Consider the following 17876-nt stretch of genomic DNA (forward strand, 5'->3'; position numbering starts at 1 on the left):
CAATTTGAACCCGTTTTTCACAAGAAGTTCGTTTTGTAGATCAAAAATCAATCATGAATTCCGGTATAGGTTGGTGGGATCGGTTTGGTTGAGTAGGGAAGTGGGCAGATCAAGTTGAGCTTTAGAAGTGTTGAAAATATTAAAACAATCGATGCGCAGGTGCCAACGATAATGAGAATCACAATGACCTAAATATTAATAAAGTTTGGAATGGGTTTTTTTGAAAATCGGAGCAAAGCATACTCGTAAACCGGGCCTTGTTATTCCTTCCTTTAGAAACAATAATTTTGACCGACTCGATTAGATTGGATAGAAATTGATGAGTACTACAAGTTGATACTATTTGGAAAACTGTATCTTGTCTATGAACAAAGTTATAAGCCAAAAACCGTGTGAGCTACGCATTCACAGCTTTATGGTCTTCTAACTTTGTTCATAGACAAGAGTTTTCCTGAACATTATCATTTTGTAGTACTCGTCAAATTCTATCATATCTAATTTTGTTAGTGTAAAAATATTGTTTATAAAATAAACTATGGATAGGCCCACGAAGACCCGCCAGGGACCCGTTTAAAAGTATGGAAAAAAGAGAACTTACCCATCCTTGAATGGCGAAACAGCATTCAGTTTCGTGTTGTCCACAACAATCGAATTGGTGGAATGCTGATGCTTGGGGGCATTGAGTATGTCTGGAAAATAGTGTTGATAAAATCCCGAAATTTGAATATTGGAGTTTAAAAAGACCTCGAAAAAGAAGCCTTGAGAAAGCATCAAAGATAAGGCCCTTTTTTTCAATTTTTTCAACGATTTTTTTCCTGACAGCTGTTCTTTGAAAGTTTCAGGCCAATCGAACTTAGTCTATTTTTCAGATCCTCGGCCTATTTCTAAAAATTAAAATTATGAAAACTTACTCATTAACAGTGAAGTTGCGGCACCACTGACCCAGATTTTTCTCTGCCCAATTTTTGGGACGTACGATCGTTGAACGAGTTGTGTTGCGGTCTAAAACTGGCCAGACCACCTGAAATTTCAAGAAATTAGATTTTAATTTCGAAATTTTGAACTTCTATGTTGTAGACAATTGTCGAGTTGTCTCAATTCGAATACCGTATTTCCTCTTATAAAAGCCCACCCAAAGAGTCAACATGTAGCTTAATTATCTCGATTCCTTTAAAAATTATATCATGAATTAGTCGACGAATAAATTATTCCTCCTAATATCACCAATATTTTATCAGTTGATAAGTTGTTGGTATCTTCCACAGGAATCGAGATAGTTGAGCTCAAAGTGAACGGCTTGGATGTGCTTCTGTTAGAGGAAATACGATACTTTATATTAGAATATTGTTACTCAAGAAATGTGTATGACTTTTCAGATTAATCCTCTAGACAAGTCTCAAAATCTTACCATTGAATAAGCCACCGGGAGAAGAAAAATCAGTAATGTAGTTGTTGCTCGAGCCATCTTTAGGAGTATTATTTTGGCTCAAGATACCTGAAAATCAATTTCGTACTTTTTTCAAAATTCCAATTTGAATGAGAAGACAATGAAAAAAGATTCTACCAAGTGGAAAAGTGTCAAAAACGGTTTTTCGTGATCTCGACAGAAGATATAATACCGACATTGAGGGAAGAAGATAAGAGACAAAATCAAGGTTTCTATTTGTTATCTCATTTTTCGTCTTTTCCGAAAAAAAATCGTTGCTGACGTCATTTCGAAGAAAACTGAAAAGTAAAGTTTGGCGAACACAACCGGCGGCTTTTAATATACATCATCAAGAGAAGATTCTTCTGATTTTTGTGTTTTGTTTGTTCCCTATATTTTTTTCGATAATTTTTTTTTGAAGAAAAGAAAAATAGGCGTTTTCTAGTGTTTCGTTGTAAAGTTGACCTGTGTTTTGTTATTGAAAAATTGGCTGAGTGGTTGATGGATTATGGTAGTCTAAGGAATTGGAAGTATTCCAAAATTTTGGAAAAAAAATGTCGAGAAAATATGTACTATGGCTTTCAAAGATTTTTGCATAACTTGAAAAAACTGAGAAAATCATAGACCATCTCATTCTTTTCTGCCTTCGTTGAAGGTCGAAAATTTATTCAAGAAAGTTTCCCAATTGAGTGGGTGTTGAGGACAAAAAGTTTTTGTCCAAGAAAGAGTTTCTTGGGAAAAATATTCGATTTACATTTTTTCGCAACTTTTCGACAAATAGGAAATTTGCCGAAGAAAAATGGTTAGGTTTTTTTGGGTCAATGTTTTTGGTTGGATAGAAAAATTGAAGAAAATAATGGGAAGGGGTTGGTGGTCGGCGAACAGAGAACCTGAAGAAGGGAATGGGCGAGTTAATTATGACGAAAAAAAAAGGATTATGGATATTTAAAATGAGAAAGGTTTGGAATTTTCGAGAATATTTGAATTCGGAGAAATGGGAAAGTTTTAAAAAGATATTCATAATCACAGATAAAGCGGGAGCTGCTGAAAAGCGTGGGGGCGGCGGCTAGACATTCAAGAATGTCACAACTTGCGTCTTCAAGCAAACTGGAGAAATTTTTGACGAAAAGATCTTGGAGTTTTCAGAGCTTTAGAATTTGGGGAAATGGAAAAATTTTTTACAAAGGAAGAGTTTAATCATAGCTTAAATTAAACCCAGTTTTCTCGATTTTTGTAAGGGAATTGATGAAACATTGAACTAATGAAATGTTCCTCATGATGATGTACATTTTTTTGCAACTGATCATCATATTGGAAAACAAATAAGACTCAAAATGATAAAGGCTGAATCGATAGCACAAAGAAAAAAGATTTTGCTTACTATTAGAAAACTAAATATGGTTCATACCGTGTTTCTAATATAAGTCTAATAGAATCCACCCCTCAAAAGAACAGTCAACTTTGTTGAGCTCAATTATCTCGATTCCTGTGAAATATCAAACATTTGTCAACTGCAAAAATATTGATCACAATATCACCAATATTTTATCAGTTGACAAAGTTTTGATATCTTTTACAGGAATCGAGATAATTGAGCTCAAAGCTGACTCTTAGGGTGGGCATCTATTGGAGGAAATACGGTAGTCATATTTAAACCTAATCACCATTTCTCCAAATTTGAAATCGTAATCAAGATAAAGTCAATAAGACAGCATGGCCACTTTTGTATGTGATCGTCAAAATTACACTTGCAAAAAAAACAGAAATCGTCTAATCAACAAAAAATCACAAGCAAAAATATCAGTGTTGATCTACGTTCAACTTTGGAGACGAACGACGTCTGTCTATCAGCATTTTTTGTTTTCTACATTCTCTCCACGTGGTTTTAGTCCTGATCAACTGACTTTTTGGCTGGAAATGATAATTTCAGTTAAATTCGAATGATAGGATTTTAGTCTGACTGGTGCGCCTACGTCGCGATTTCGTCGTTGATCTCTAAAAGTTTTATGGTAGATCAAATTAAGTATCATGGATTATCCCTCTCGGAAAATGAAAGAGAAAGGGACACCAGCTAGCCATAAATTTCTCACTATCCGTTTTTCAGCTTTTTGTTTTATTATAGTAATCTTTGCAGTAGACGAAGCAATCTAGATGAGGATTTCAAAAATAGAAGGACGACTGTATTGGAAGAATTTATTCCAAGACAAAAATTGGATCGAAAATCCTGAGAAACTCCAAGAGCGAGAGGGAAAAAAGGGAAAAGTGCGTCAGTTTTCTTGTCTCGAGACAGAGGAAGAAAACGTATAAACTGGACACATCCTCTGATGAAAAGACATTGGAATGAGAGGGTCGAAAATATCGTTGAATAGCCAAGAGTGACCGAGAGAAAACAGATTCGGATCCAAGAGAAACAGAGGAATAGAAGACGACGATTTGAGGACAATGAGATTCAATTCTGGAGGAAGAAGAAGCGGGAAGAAAGCCGAAGCAGCAAAGATAGAGAAGAATCTCCAGGAGACTTGTGGATATTAGGGAAAAGGTGTTGCGAATAAAAAAAGGTGAGAGAATGATAAGGATATGGATATGGCCGGAAATCGCATCCTGCAAAAGGAAGAGGGCAAACTTTATGTACTTGCAGAATCTAGAATCAAAACTTCTTCTTGATTAGAAACGAAAGAAAAACTGTCGCCTCCGGAAAGACCAAAAGTTCCTAGGATCCAAACCAATCACTAAATGGAATGGAAATTCCAAAAAAAAGTGCGTGGGTCTTTTTTTCTTTTTTCTTCCCGCCCACACCTTCACTTTTTCCGTCGAAAAAAGAAAAAGTTAGGAACAGGAAATTAAATTGGGTGAACCGATTGGAGAAAGGTGACATAAAAATGTAGTTGTGTGGAAATGAAAAAAACTTGGTGACCGGAAATAGGAATATGGTTTGGGACTTTTGGAGGAACGTTAAGCTGACAGGTAGTGAAAATTTAAGCTGAAAAGTTCAAACGAGGTGATCTGAATTTCTGAAGTGTACCACTCTGAACTATGTCTCCAGTTACCTCAAAACTGTTCTGAACACTTTCCTAAAAATTTCCAAGAATTCTCCAATTTCATAGCCTTTTCGAACTAATCCAATAACACATCTTTAGTCTCTGGACACTAATAGTTTTTCTGGGCCCACTTACTGAACACGAGGAAGATAATTTAGATTAGTGGACCTGATTTTTGAAATTTTGAAGTTCTTATAGTTTCGAATTAGAGAAACATTTTGAAAATTGGCAATCAAGAAAATGAAAGTTTATTGGTTTTTTTCGAACTGTATGGGTGCTGTTCCTAAAGGGGTTTAGGAAACGCTGAGCTGACGAAAAGATTTTGTATAAGATTAAAATTTTTTATTAATTGATATTTTCTTGATATTTTTCATATGAGACAATTAAGTCCAGAAAGACATCGTATACCGTAAACACTCTAAAAGATGATCATATTTTATTTGCACTTTGAGTTCAATTATCTCAAGTACTGTGAGAGATATTCAAAAAATTGATTTAATAAAATGTTTGTGATTTTATGACAAACATTTCATCAGTTGACACATTGTCGATATCTCTTACAGTTCTTGAGATAATTGAGGTTAAAGTGCAATTATAGCGTGGTCTTCTATAAGAGTGTTTAAGGCAATAGAGGCTACAGTATAATTTTGAACTGTATAAAGGGAATCATGCATTGTCGTGAAACTTGAAAATTCAAAAGGACAACACTACTTATTTTTAAAAATCCAGATGACCATCTAGTCGTAGCCCCTAAAAAACTAGAGGTCAGGCCCAATGAAGCATTGAACAGTATAATGTCGTATTTCCCGAATAAGGCGACACTTTATGGTTTATTCTCCATTACGTAAAGGGGTCTAGAAGGTCGATTGACCATGATGATAGTCTCCATTTTCTTGTCAGTTTGACCTTGGTTATTGACTATTGTCTCGTTTGCTAAAGTGGTTTCAGTGAAATTCGATAAGAAAGACTAGCAGAGATTTTTTCGAAAAAAAATAGAGAAGAGAACAACTAACAAAACAAAATGTGACAAAATTGGTAAAACACAGAATACGGAAAGGGGAGATTAGAGGATTTTTGATGTAGGAAATTCTTAATGATAAGAATACCAAGAACTATTGAAAAAAAAGTGATTCCAAGTATCCAATAAGCGTCCGTTACAATAAAAAGCAAATCTTCATAAAACGCGCGGTGCCATAAAAGAACTCACTGAACTATGACGAGAGTAGTATATGTGTATGTGTGTATTGCGTAACTGGGTGGAAAAAACTAATTCCAAAAAAAGGGAAAACGGTGGGGAAGAGATAGTGGAAATCCCTCTTTCTCTCTACAGCTTGGTGATGAATAACCGGTCTTTTTCAGAGGAATAGAAATCCGATTTGTGAGTGTGTTTGGTTGGGCATGCTAGATTGACATAAGAGGATAAAAACCTAATATGTAACATTATGCTTAAAATTAATAGATCTAGAGGACACAAAAAATTGGTGGCGAGAGAGTTTTTGACATTGGAGCTCTGGAAATTTTCAATAAGCTTCCGAAAACTGAGAATGGCTTATGTAACCGTTTCTGATAGTCAGAACAAGCTCCTCCCGAACCGTCAGCTTTGAACTCAATTATCTCAATACCTGTGAATGATATCAAAATATTGTTAATTGATAAAATGTTGGTGATAGTATGATGAATAACTTATCAGTTTACAACTTTTTGATATCTTTCACAGGGATCGACATAATTGGGCTCAAAGATGACTGTTTGGGTGGGCTTCTTTTAGAGAAAATACGGAATACAGCTTAGGTTGCCAGAAAACGATAGAATCTTTATAGTTAATTAGTTTGATTTGAAAATATTGAGGTCTACCGAATAAAACTAAAAATTTAGTGTCCAATCAACACCACACATTTTCGTTCCTCTAAAATATCAACTTTCTTCCTTTGTATTATCACGAGCAGAGTCATTGATCTTTTCAAAGCATGGCCACCTAACTCATGGAACATTTTACTTCCTATTTTTTCTTCCCTTCCTTTTTTATTATTTTCACCTCTTTCCAGGTATGATTCATACCATTTTTTTTGCGAAACTTGAACAAAAAATTGTCTATATCTAGTCAGTTTAACTGATAAGAAACGTTATCAGGGAGTCTGAAAGGAAGGACGAATTGGTGTATGAATTTTTGCAATTTTTTGTGTTAGGCTCCTTTAAACGCTGTTTTCACAATTACAAAGTTTTATTGAGTTTAAAAATCTTTCTTGAAAAATTTTGCCATTTCTAGGTTTTGAACTCCGTAGCATTTGTACTGCGTCAGAACACAAGGGTTGGCGAGAGGAAGCTGAAAAACATTGAAGAAATAAATTAATCGTAAAAATAGGTTTTTCAAGATTGCCTTCAATTGACCGGGACCATTGATGCATTGGTTCCTGTCAAAAGTATCACCGTAAATCATCCAATCTAAACCAATCCGTGTACTTTGAGCTCAATTATCTCGGTTCCTATGAGAGATATCCAAAATTTGTCAACTAAGTAAATGTTGGTGATATTATGATAAACCGCTTATCTGTTGACACATTTTTGATATCGCTTACAGAACTTGAGATAATTGAGCTCAAAGTGCAAGTTTGTTTATTTCAACTAGGAAAAGTTGTTCAATTTTCTGAAAAGTTTTCTGTAGTAGAGAATTTTTGAGCTATCTTTCGAAGATAAAAAAGTGGTTCCATGAGATGTCGGGTCCGTTTTTTGATAGAAGGTATCTAACCATAGGTTTGGGAGCACAAAATTATCCAACTGTTAAAACTCAAAACGTTACATCAGATTTCAAATCATTGTGTTCAAGCCCCAAAATGTACAGTTTTTCCTTCACCCACGTGCTCGGAATTCCATTTCCTATATGACTAATTACCTTGTATTTACTGTTCGTCTTATCATGAATACCACACCCCTCTTAAAATTCTAATCTTTATTAACTTATTCCAATTCTGTGTCTGGGTTGTGTGTGCGTGAGAAAGCGAACATTTTTTAGGTGGTCTTGAAAAAAAAAACTGGAGAAAATGAGGAACTTGGAAAATTTTAAAATGGACCATCGAAAAAAAACTGCGTTAGATATCTTAGAATAGCGTTTGATACCTTTCGGCCAGATACCGGGAAACCTGTATTGGAAGGGCCGGCCCTTCTATTGTTCCATTGTACCTCCGGGGTGCCCTTCTATTACAGGGGCCCTTCAATTAGAGGGGATTCTTCTATTTTTCCAACCAGTTCATTTCCGAAATTTAGCATCGAAAAATTCGACGAAGTTTCGTTCAAAATTCATGATCTGTCAATTTTTTCCAATTTTAACAAGATTTTCATCGAAAAATAGAGTTTCAACAAGTTTCTATTAAATTGTGGAGTTCCAGGAATATTTTCCACTGAAAAAGTATGGAAATTTTCTGATTTCAAAACATATTTTGAAGGGTGGTTCTTTTTCGCAGAGGGCCCTTCTATTTTTCCGAGCCCCTCTCGGAGGGCCCTTTTATTAGAGGGGCTCTTCTAATACAGGTTCTACGGTAATGTTCATGAGAGCACACTTTCTAAAAACTCTTACCTCCCGATCTTCCACTTCTCTCTCTTGCCCCCACTTTGGCACAAATCGATCCTCACAGTTGTAATCGCATCTTAAGTAATCATAACACAGTAATCTCGCAGCTTCACACGTTGTGCTATCGATAGTAGCAATTGGCCCATCATCATAATGAAAATTCTCGTAGCGAAGAAATTCGAATTCGGTTTCTGAAAACCTTCGAAGTTTCGGGAGATACTGTTGTTCAAAACTAACTAACCTTCATTAAAGTTTATCCCGTACTTTTCATAGTACTGTTTTTGATCACAAATTGCAGTTATAACAAAAAACGAGATAAAGTATAGTTTCATAGGTTCTTTTCTAGAAGAGGGAGAGAATGAAGACCTGCTAGCTGGAAATCGCATTTTCAGTCATATTCGGAAGTTCACGGGGTCAATATGTGCCTTCATTTTGACCCAAATCTTTTCAGCATAACTTATTTAATGATCAGAAAAACGTACCATGTCCCAACTGGAGCTTCAACTATCTGGGAGTGATATCAAAATGTTATCAACTAGTTTAATATTCGAGATTTTGTTTTTGACGTTTATGGTTTGATGTCACTTTTAGGAAGCAGTACACCCATACCAAATTTGTTGATTTTTTGGAACTTGTTTTTGGCTGATAGTGAATAAAATCGAACTTTCTTATTTTCGGTTTCCCTACTAGGCTAACTGGAAATCTTGTAATGTTTCGAAACCTCTCTGAGGAAAATCTAGCAGAATGCACCGCCTCAGACTAACTGGCGCCGATTCCTATTTCTTCTGACTCGGGACATTACAATGTTTATTTAGTTTCAAGCACCCAACAATGACCAACGTGTCACAAGAAAGACAAAGTTCGATCACAGCCCTCGAGAAGACTTTGTACTCATTAGGCGGGTTACTGGAGTCACCCACGCCAAGAGAAGCACATACCGTAACTCCTGTAATAGAAAGATCCTTTGACTTTTAACTTGGAACCAATTTATCTTGTTTCTTGTCAAAAATATAGAACAGTTGGCAACTAATAGCCTATTAATCATAATATCAGAAGTGATTTGTCAGTTGGCATATTTTTGATATCTTGCATAGGAATTGAGATAGTTAAGCTCAAACTTGACAGAGTGCCTTTAAGTACACGTTTTACGGTACGGATTAAGACGTATGCGGATGGGTATGCGGATGCGCTCAAACGAGAAGGTCCTGAAAAGAACATTATCTCTGCGCGGCACCGTAGTTCAAGATGACTTTCTGTCTCTTACTTTAGTCCGATGGGATTCTATTTTCTCGCTTTCAAGTCTTCATGCGATAGTGTTTTTTTGAACATCATAGTCAAAGAAAAGTGAAATGGGTATATCATTTGTCATATTTAGAGGAAATTTAGAAGTAAAGCCATCTTGCTTTGTGTTGCTTTGCCACCATCACACAGTTTTTTTTCATCTTTTACCTGATCAATGATAATCCTATAAACGATTTACTCAATATTTCTAGTTGACATACCATAACACTGATAACTTTTCTCTTATCACAGCTTTGAAACTCTTTTCGTAGTGTTTTTCCCCACCCTGACACACCCTTGATTTTTTTAGTGTTTCAATTATGGGAATTGTGCTTGGATTACATATTGTCAGAATAAAAAAAGTGAGACTCGGTGTTTGCGTACTTTGATTTCCGCCTCCCCCCACCGACGCTCCGCCCACCGCTTTGCAAGTGCGGCGTGGTGTTTTGGCGCGCCACTGGGGGATCATATTTTCTATGAAAATCTCATTAAATCCGATGATCTCCCAAGTAGCGCCAAAACACCACGCCGCACTTGCAAAGCGATGGGCGGAGCGTCGGTGGGGGGAGGCGGGAATCAAAGTACGCAAACACCGAGTCTAACTTTTTTTATTCCGACAATAACAGAAAGTAATTATTAGGAAGGGAGACACTAGAGAAGCTAGAAAACATTTTGATTCAAAAAACTGTGAATGGCAATTCAAGCTGAAATAGTTTTATTATGGTCAATGGCATTTCTATTTCACCCACACAAAAATATTCAAGCTCTTTTCTAAAACAATATTTTTGAAATCAAATTTTTAGATTTCCGTTTCCGACACTTCGATTTCTTAATATTGCTTTAAAATGAGGAAAAAGTCGCTGTTGACTGTTTGCGGTTTTGGAAGGAAATTGTCACCACCTTTATTATCGGTCATTTGGCGCCAAATAATCAGAAAACGTCAGCCACTCTCCCTCACATGTCGAATTTTGTTCGAGTGTTGAAATTTCAGCATCAAAAAGTTTGGAGTTTAAAGGAGTTTGGAGCATTATGAAGGCATAAAAAAAGTTTTTTAGATATTTTGCCTAGAGAAGCCCATAAGAAGTTGAACTCATGAGGGACAATTCAGGGATACAGTGCGGTTTAGCTACACGGGCAAGGTTTAATGATGGCGAACATGAACTCGGTGCGATTTTGTTCCCCAAACTGTACCCCAAACTTTTGCTGGCTCACCTAGTTTAAATATGACAGAATAACAGAAAATGTACAATTAACAAACAATTTATGATACTTTAAAGCTCGTTGACATGTTTTTGTAAATCACAGAATTATGAATTTTGTCCGGCAATTCAGACCCGTAGGAATTGAAATAAATTACAAGAAAAATGATAAATAAACTAGAAAATGGTAGCGGAGAAAATTGGAAAATTCTAGAATCATCAGAAGGTTTAGATACACTTTGTGTCGAATTTCCAGTCGGTGAGATCGAGAAGCAGTTGTTGGTTTTCGACGAACGGAATCGTTTTGATGGGAACTTCGAAGTGATTGTACGGGAGATTGCAATCCTGAAAATTTTCGAAAAGTTAGATGAAGCTATTATAGAATGAAGTTGGAAAGTGTGGGCTCTGAAACCTGTGATACCCTCCCCCCTCACTTTCAACTTTGAGCCAATTTTTCTCGGTTCCTGTCAAAGATATAAAAAAGTCGTTAACTAATAAATTATGTATCAGAATATCACAAATATTTTAGCAGTTGACACATTTTTGATTTCTGTTATAAGAGCCGAGTTAAATGATCTTGACAATGTGTGGGGCCCTTCTGTTACAGGTTTTACGGTGGGTTGGCATGCTAAGAATTTTAATTAACTGACATTCTAAAGAATCCCTCAAAAGGTCAACATCAAAAACTTACATGTTTCACTGTATCCAGCTTACAAATGTCCTTTATACTGATTCTGATTTCATTTTCAGAAGATCTCAAACTGTCCAAAGCGTCGACTTCTTTGAAATGGTAATGGCCGTGTTTGTCGGTAACGTCACGAAAATCCTGATGTTCGTCTTTGTAGTGTACTGGAAATGTGAATGGGTGAGTTTTTGGACTTTTTTTTAAATTTTGGAGTTTGACGACTTGATTTTATGTTAGTTAAAAAACATCATTTAAAGTTTCAATTTTTTTTTTCTTTAAACTCACAATTTTCATATTCAATGAATTGAACATTTGCACCAGATACAGGTCGTTCCCCACATTTGACCATGATAATGGGATGCCTTCTTATTGAATTAGCTTGAATACCAGTAATAGAAAGTGCCACGTGGCAAAGAAGTATAATCAAAAAATGTTTCGTAGCGATGCTCATGGTAGGTCTGATGCTGCTTGCCATAGAGGTATGAGGAATTTTGCTATCAAAAACATTTTATATATCGAATGGTCGCCTTGAGTTCGCAGAGCATTTGAGACTCCGCCCACCACCTGAAATAGAGAAAAGTGATAAGAGTTTGTTTTTTTTTGTTAGGCGGGGTGATATAGTAATAGTAAAAAAGGAACAAAATGACTAACAAGAGGGGAAGGAATACTCATAGGATCCTATCGCTCCGCCTTTCGGGGGGGAATAGGAAGTTTCACCTGGGATGTGCACTTTTTGGAGGGAAAATGAGAAATTGGTTATTGATAAAATTCTTTTGGTTTTGAAGTGATAGAACTTCTTTTTCCAATTTTTTCTGATATCTTAATTTTGCATTTATTCCAAGTTCGCAATATGCCTAATAGAGTGACACCCTAATCGTCAATTTTGAGCTCATATATCTCGGTCTCTGTAAAAGATATCAAAAAGTAGTCAACTAACAAAAAATTTTTGATAATATGATAAACAATTCATTAGTTGGCCACTTTGTGACATCTCTTACAGAAAATGAGATATATGGGCTCAAAGTTGACAGTTTGGGAGGGCTTCTATCGCAGGTAATTCGCGAACAATCCGTTACGGGCGCTCAGCGTTCGCGCGCGGTTGAAATAGGAACCGTATACGGAACGCACGCGACCCGTTTTCAGAAAACCACAGCACATTATTCCGTATTCCTCCGTATTCTGTCCGTTCGCGAACTCCGTATCCGATCCGCTTGCGAATGATGGACAAACGGATCCGTTCGCGAATCAGACAAAAGTTTAAGNTCGCGAACNGATCCGTTTGTTTATCATTCGCAATCGGATCGGATACGGAGTTCGCAAACGGATAGAATACGGAGAAATACGAAATAATGTGCTGTGGTTTTCTGAAAACGGGTCGCGTGCGGTCCGTATGCGGTTCTTATTTCAACCGCGCGCGAACGCTGAGCGTCCGTAACTGATCCGTTCGCATTTTACCTGTGTTAGAGGAAATTGTGTAGTATGCAAGGTCATGCGGCTGCAGCATTTTGATTACTTCTAAGAAATGTATCTCGGTTCCTGTGAAAGATATCAAAAAAATTTCAACTGACAAAATGTTTATCAAAATATCAAAAATGTTTTGTTAGCTGACAACTTTTTCATATCTTTCACAGGAACAGAGATAAATTGGCTCAAAGTTCAAATTTAAGAGGCATCTTTTATTACAGGTTTTACGGTATGTTAATTTGGGTCAAATTGAAAATTATTGTAAGAAAAACAATTGCAAAATTTTTCAAGCTTTTTCTATTAAAACTTTTTACCCCTAAGAGTAATTTTAGGTTCATAGTTTATTTCCTCATAGGTTCATAGTTTATTTCCTCAGTCACTTTTGTCTTTTTTTTACTTGGAAATGAGGAAAATTGATAAGGTTGAAACATTTGTGGTCACATAAAAAGTGAACTGTTTCCGGTAATGTTTCAAAAGGACATTTTTGAATTTTAGAGAATTCAGAAATCCGAAAAAATACCTGCCAGAAAAAGTTGAGCTAGAAAAGTCAACAATGTCTTCTATTCCAGTTATCAAAAGTGACTGAATTTAAGATAAAATTAAACATATCTACAGTTCAAACTTTTTTGATAACGACGTCATCTAGTTTCTTTAATGATGAGCACCAAGTCGTTTTGCGGTTACAACTATAGTTCTTATCTGTTTTGCATGATTCTGATTGCTGATTTCGAAAACCGCAAACCCGCAAAACGAAATAAGAATGAGCAAAGATTAGAATTTTAGGAGGTTTGATAAAAACTGACCGGAATTTTAGACATAAAGATCCTTTCAGAAAAAAATTTAGACTCAAAATTTTGATTCGATTTTTTTCTAAAGTTTTCAAGAATATGAAAAACTGAAGAAAATTGTTCAAAAAATAATTAATCCTATTACTATTAATACCAAACTCTAGGTTATGATTTAAAACACGAAGACAAACATCCGCAGGGGGTTTCTCTTTGAAAAGCTAGACTCCGCCGCAATCTCCAATATGATTTAACGTTTATGTCTTATCACTCTCTGCCTTTTTGAGAGAGAGAGAGAGAAAATTAATTGCAACGTTGAGTTTCGATAAGACTTGACACGGAGTTATTATAGACGTATTACGAACACATGGACAGGAAGAATGTCTCACCGGTTTTCTGATTTTCGGCGAAAGCAGAAGTCAGGCAAACTTTTTCGAGAACTGATTAGGGAATAAGGACGTGTAGTGCGCTCCTCCGCACATTAGCAATATTTTTTACTCAAATTTAGCAAGAAACCATCAAGATGATAATGTCAAAATTGAAACTTAGAAACTTGGCTGATGTGCTGAAACATGCATTCTCGGCTTTCGGCGCCAATACTTGCACAAGACTTGTGGGAGACTTTTGTTGCTTCTGTTATTTTCGTAAAATACAAGACTTGGCCAAGCTTCCCACAAGTCTAGGACACCCCTACCACAAGTCTTGCACATGTCTCCCACAAGTCTTAACTAATATACAGAATAATGTGCTCAGAGATTTGCATTGGCGCCGACAGCCGAGTTCTTCTGGATCGCCAAAGTTTTTTCGTTGACATGTACCCTTTAAACAATTTATCAATTAATAAGAATCATGTTTGCTCAAAAATCAGATTTCTAGAACCTCTAGAACAAGAGATACAGTCGTTTGAAGTCATAAAGGCTGCAAGCGCCGACAACGAGACATTCTAACTCTCTACGGCTCTCTTAAAATTTAAATGAACTCTTTGATGTGTTAAATATTTTTAGGTTACGATAGTTGTCGTTTTGGGACCTTCGGCCATATGGAAAAAATCCCAAACCCATACTTGTGAACCAGGCCTTGCCGGGCCTTCGCGAGTCCTGTCATAGTGTCTTTTAGAATTGATATTTTTGAACCAACTAAAATAGATATGATAGAACTCGACGAGTACTACAGAATACTACTAGTTGGAAAACTGGGTCATGTCTATGAACAAAGTTACAAGTCATAAAATGACCGTGCCCTGCCGAGCCGCGCCGGCCAGGCATTTTGTAGTACTCATCGAGTTCTATCATTACTGGTTCAGTTGGCCCAAAAAATTGATTTCAACAGAAACTATGTAAAGCCCGCAAAAGCTCGGTTTACAAGTATGCAAAAAACAAATATGGTCAGTGACAAGATCACTTCATTCTAATCAAAACATCCACACAGTGTAGGCGGCTACAAATTCCCATAAATCACATCACATTGAATTTTTGACCCCACACACACAAGCTATTTTGTTTGCTAATCACAATATTGTTCCGAGTGTGCAATTGTCAAAATCGAAACGTCATTGTTTCGCTAAATCTCCTCACTTTTTATTTATAGCGACCTATCTATTACTGCAGCGAGAAAAAGAACAGTCCAAACAATCCATCTGTTTTACCCCCTACGCTTTGCCGGCGTACAAAACGCGTTTGAAAAACAAACACCAAACTAGAAAAGTGATACGTTCTCTGATTCCTTTTTTGTTGATCTTAATTTTTGAAAATTAGTTTCGGGATTTCAGTTATTAGGTCCATGATACCGTAAAACCTGTATTAGAAGGGCCGACCCTTCTATTGTTCCAAGGAACCCCCGGAGATGCTTTTTATTACAGAGGCCCTTCAATTAGAGAGGACCCTTTTATTCTTCCGAGCCCCTCTCGGTGGACCTTTCTTTTAGAGGAGCCCTTCTAATAGAGGTTTTACGGTATGTGAATAATGTTAAAAATCAGAAACTCTCGAAATAATGTAAATATTTGTTTTAGATTAGGTTCTGCAAAACTTAAAACATGACTTTTATGGAAATTGCTAGTTCTAGAAAGTACTGTGGACTTTGAAAAATCAGAAATTGAATTTTTCAAAAATATTTTGAAATTCTGAAATAATATGCATAGGATGAGCAAGATAAATGTTTTTTCCAAGAATTGGGTTAGAATTTTCTGGAATTTCTCATCCTTATATTTCAGACGACAATTCGAATTTATGACGCGGGGAATTTTTAGAAGGGATATTAAGAAAAATTCAGAAAACTAGATTATCTTTTTCTGAAATGAAAACTCTGAAATCCTGAAAATGTTCATTATATCCAATTTTCAAGAGTTTAGAATGATATCAATATTTTCAGAATTCGGTGTTTCTCAGCATCTTTATCTCGGTCTGAGCGCAATCACCGTAAAACCTCTAACAGAAAGCTCCCAAATCGTCAACTTTGAGCCCATATATCCCATTTCCTATAAAATATATAAAAAAAGTGGTTAACTGACAAAATGTTTATTATGAAGTCAAAAATATTTTACCAGTTGACACCTTTTTGATATCTTTCACATGAACAGAGATAAATTGTCTTACAGTTGAAAGTTAGAAAGTCGTCTTATTAGAGTGTTTACGGTATGTTTCCTTAGAAATGTTTGCCAAGACAGAATTTTTTTTTTTCAAACTTTTCCAGGATGAGCAAAGTAAATTTTTTAAGTAACAAAATTTTTTTTGCCGATTTTATTTTTTAAAGAAAAATTTCATATGTGAGCAAGCTGGAAATTATCCACTTCAGGTGAAAATTAGGGAACCAGGAACGAAAATTTGCAAATTCGAATGATCAAATAAAAATGTTAATACACTACATCATCCAACTCAAAGTCTAGTAATTATGACATAATTGAAAGTGTTCAAGTTCCAGGTGATATCACTCTTTTCTTGAACTTTGGGTTTTTTAAAGCTGGAACACAAATAATATGTGATTTCTGAAAAAAAAATGTTCTGAAGAGTTCAAAAATTTAACAAAAAAAATGGTTGTGAGGAGAGGGGAAATGGGGACACAGTTTCACAAATTTGACCGATATTTTTTCCAGCCAAGAAGTTTCAGATAATGTATTTCCTCTGATAAAAGCCACCCAGATCGTAAACTTCGAGCTCCATTATCTCCTTTCCTGTGAAAGATATCAAAATTTCATCAACTGATAAAATATTGGTGAACTTATGATAAATAATTTATCTGTTGACAACTTTTTGATATCTCTCACAGGAATTGAGATAATTGAGCTTAAAGCTGACGGTTTGGGCGGACTTCTATAACAGAACATTCTTAGCAAATTTCGGCATTTTTCGAATAGGATAAACTCCCATTTTTAGACCTTCAACTTTATCTATCTTCCAATAGTGATTCAAGAAATAATACGATTTTTTCATTAAACATTTTTCCAGATCGTTTTTTGTGCTCTTTCTCCGCATCAAAGTAAACTAATTATCATCATCCGGAAACACTAACACCCCACCCAACTGAAAAATTTCATAAGAATTGAGCACAAATTCCAGAGCACCTCTCTCCTACATCTTTTCAACATATTTTCATCTTCCTCGGAAAAGGAAAACCTTTAAAAATTCATAAATCAATTAAGGGAGTGGTAGATAAGCGAGAAACTGAACTGATAATTTTAAGGGGAATATGTTATTCAAAAATTTATTTGAGATAAGACCCTTTCGGCTTGTTTGAAAAACGAAGAAGAAGTCGAAAAATTTTCTTATCAAGTTCCTGAATTCCATCTTGAACAAACTGACAGACATTCGGTCGGAGTCGGAATCCGGGATTCCATTTAATAAGGAATTTGTAAAGAATCATGATTTATTGTTATCATTAGTATTATAATTGGAAACACATTCTAGGGAAGAAAATTGAGATTTTTTTAAGAGTCTGGAGTTCGCTTGTCCAGTTTCCGATCCCTTTGAAAATTTTAGAGAGAGTGGAACAGATCTAGATTGAGAATATGCATTCATATAATTTTTTGAAACCTCCTAGTTTTTCAGCTATTTGCCGATTTCTGAAGGGCACCTCTTTTTGCCTAGTTTTTGTACTGAAAACGGGAAAAAACAGGGTTCTTTCAGAAATCGGCCAACTGCTGAAAACTAGGAATTTCAACTAGAAATCCAGGTCCGTTTTTCTGGTTACGATTTGACTTATTTTTTCACTGTTCGTCGCACCGCGCCTAACTATTTCTGAAAACGTCGACTCATATTCAATTTCCAAGCTTTTAAAAATGTTTGAACAAAGTTGCAAACAAACAAACAGAGAAAGAAACACAACTTCATTTATTTATTGATACAACATTATAAGAATGACAAGTCATGAAAAGTAACAAGTTTCGAATAGTGTACTGATTAGCCAGACTAGAAAGTCTGTTGATCCCTTTCGCCACGTAG

General features: G+C 35.8%; 3 protein-coding genes across 3 annotated transcripts; all 3 read right to left on the reverse strand.

Moving 5' to 3' along the window:
• Window positions 1-47: 47 nt before the first annotated feature.
• CBG00994 lies at window positions 48-1465 on the reverse strand (the record flags this gene model as incomplete). The annotated part of the gene is made up of 4 exons (XM_002629712.1): window positions 48-188; window positions 599-689; window positions 912-1021; window positions 1409-1465. The coding sequence occupies 4 exons, from the start codon at window positions 1463-1465 to the stop codon at window positions 48-50; spliced, it is 399 nt and encodes a 132-aa protein (XP_002629758.1).
• Window positions 1466-6694: 5229 nt separating this feature from the next.
• On the reverse strand, window positions 6695-8361 carry CBG25450 (the record flags this gene model as incomplete). Its single annotated transcript, XM_045241660.1, has 3 exons — window positions 6695-6787; window positions 8036-8220; window positions 8271-8361. 3 exons carry the CDS (start codon window positions 8359-8361, stop codon window positions 6695-6697), a joined length of 369 nt encoding a protein of 122 aa, XP_045097974.1.
• Window positions 8362-10737: 2376 nt separating this feature from the next.
• On the reverse strand, window positions 10738-11645 carry CBG00992 (the record flags this gene model as incomplete). Its single annotated transcript, XM_002629711.1, has 3 exons — window positions 10738-10854; window positions 11201-11358; window positions 11480-11645. The coding sequence occupies 3 exons, from the start codon at window positions 11643-11645 to the stop codon at window positions 10738-10740; spliced, it is 441 nt and encodes a 146-aa protein (XP_002629757.1).
• Between the last annotated feature and the right edge of the window lie 6231 nt (window positions 11646-17876).

This window comes from Caenorhabditis briggsae (assembly GCF_000004555.2).
Source record: "Caenorhabditis briggsae complete genome, chrII, whole genome shotgun sequence".
Taxonomy (NCBI): domain Eukaryota; kingdom Metazoa; phylum Nematoda; class Chromadorea; order Rhabditida; family Rhabditidae; genus Caenorhabditis; species Caenorhabditis briggsae.